This window comes from Cyprinodon variegatus, unplaced genomic scaffold (genome assembly GCF_000732505.1).
Source record: "Cyprinodon variegatus isolate N-32 unplaced genomic scaffold, C_variegatus-1.0 Scaffold57, whole genome shotgun sequence".
Classification (NCBI taxonomy): domain Eukaryota; kingdom Metazoa; phylum Chordata; class Actinopteri; order Cyprinodontiformes; family Cyprinodontidae; genus Cyprinodon; species Cyprinodon variegatus.
In genome coordinates, this window is record NW_015150510.1 from 182,932 (window position 1) to 184,956 (window position 2,025).

The window sequence follows — 2,025 nt, forward strand, 5'->3', positions numbered from 1 at the left end:
TACTCCAGAGTGTTGTTCAGCATGGGGGTGAGTAGAAAATGAAGGCTAATCATGTTTTGGGTGTACTATTCCTTTAAGGGGTTTATTTTCCCCATAGTATAAAGATTTTACGCTACTGTAATAAAGCATATCTTTTACCTTTACTCGGCGGCAAAACGGATGTTTTTCTGTCATTTGATGGCAAATATAAACATTTTTGGTTAGAAATGAGCCCAGATCAAGATTCTCTTGATCTCTTTCGCCCCTCAGGTTCCAGGAGATGTGTTACAAGGCCTACCTGGCAATCCGGCAGCACGCCAACCTCTTCATCAACCTCTTCTCCATGATGCTGGGCTCGGGGATGCCTGAGCTGCAGTCGTTCGACGACATCGCGTACATCAGGAAGACCCTGGCGCTAGACAAGTCTGAGCAGGAGGCCCTGGACTACTTCATGAAGCAGATGAACGACGCCCATCACGGCGGCTGGACCACCAAGATGGACTGGATCTTCCACACAATCCGCCAGCACGCCATGAACTGAGAGGAGGGGGGGGAGCCGTTCCGAACAGCTTAACCTCCCCCGTTAGAGACATTGAAAAGGACTCGGAGAACCATTGAAGTTTTACTTCACATGAACCTAATTAGTATAAAAGAAAAAAACCTCAATGAACACTAATCTTTATAAAAACTCTAAAAAAATATATATTATTTTCTTACTTTTTAATCCCTTCCATACGTCCCCAACCATCAGGAGCGAAACACGACAAACGCTGCAGCACAAGACGGAAGATGAGCCCAACCAGCCCAAAGTTTACACGGTGGTTTGATAAACACTGAGTGCCCCAGTAAGGCGGCGCCCCCCCGCATCCATTAACAGACTTTTCTACAGCAGTATCTCTATTTGCCTATACGCATTTGGTGCACATGTTCCTTTTTAACAGAGTTTTCTACTGAGCCAAAGTTCCCTGTATATTTGTGTGTATGCGTGTGTGTTTAAAACCCCACTACATGGCAGTCTTATTTTAAACCAACCCAAAAAAAGAAAAGAATTCCCCTCTATTCCACGGCTTGTGTTCACATTAGCACTGATCTCTGCAGTATTTGTTTAGTCTGTCAGTATTACTGTCACCTGTAAAGAAACCATCATCCGGACCCGACCTCACAGGACGACAAAGCTCCTCTTTTTGGTTCTTTTTTTTTCTCCAGGATTCGAAAAATGAGGAGGAAAAAAAAAAAGCGGATTTGAATGTTCCTAAAGCATCACGTTCTGTTCTACTATGCAAGTTGCAGCTCTAAAAATGTACTATATGCTAGAAAAAGACTGAAACCTCCCTGAGGATACTCGGAAATGTGTCGGTGAAGGACAGACGGCTGCCTTGAGGGGGGAAAAACAAAATAAGATGCCAGACTACTTCCATTGGAGGAGTACGGTCTGCTTCCTCCCTGCAGAATGAGATCTGTTTGGGAAAACACTTCAAATCCTGCCTGGTTTTTTTTTGTTTGTTTTTTTGTTTTGGGTGGGAACGGGTCCTGAAGCATCAACCCAAGCTGTGCTCCTCATCCTAATCCTTCATTTTGACATGTGGGAAAAGAAAACGGGATATTCCTCCGCCTTCAAAGTAGACCCGGGTTACGCCCCCTCTGTTCTCTAAGAAGTTTGTTTCAGAACCTCTTAAATTATTCTATCATCCACATTTCCACAGTTAAAGTCCCGCTAATGAGACGATTGACAGGATGGAAAACAAACAGCAGGCTACCTCCGCTACATATAGCCAACTATCGCATGATTTAACTTGGTTAGATCAGACCAAGATGGCAGTTTGGAGGTATATTCATAAGTTAAGGTGTAAAAACGAAGTAAGCCTTGCTTATCATTAGCTAGCTAATAAAACAGGAATCTAAACTACAAGCAGCGTTTCTATAAAGCAGCAGGCTAGCTAGCGCAGCGGGAAACGGCTAACCAGCTAATATAATGTAAGTTAGGGGGTGAATGTTGATCAGATACTGTTTAAAGCAAAAAAACAATTTTGGAAAAAAAAAAAAAAA

At 43.1% G+C, this 2,025-nt stretch overlaps 1 protein-coding gene across 1 annotated transcript in view; it reads left to right on the forward strand.

Annotated features, from left to right (window-relative positions):
- LOC107082599 (phosphatidylinositol 4,5-bisphosphate 3-kinase catalytic subunit alpha isoform) overlaps positions 1-2,019 on the forward strand; it is a 46,836-nt gene extending 44,817 nt beyond the window's left edge. The window contains exon 19 of the mRNA XM_015371367.1: positions 250-2,019. Coding sequence (XP_015226853.1) covers positions 250-520 — 271 coding nt within the window. The 3' untranslated portion in view covers positions 521-2,019. The remainder of the gene's footprint in view (positions 1-249) is intronic.
- Positions 2,020-2,025: the final 6 nt, after the last annotated feature.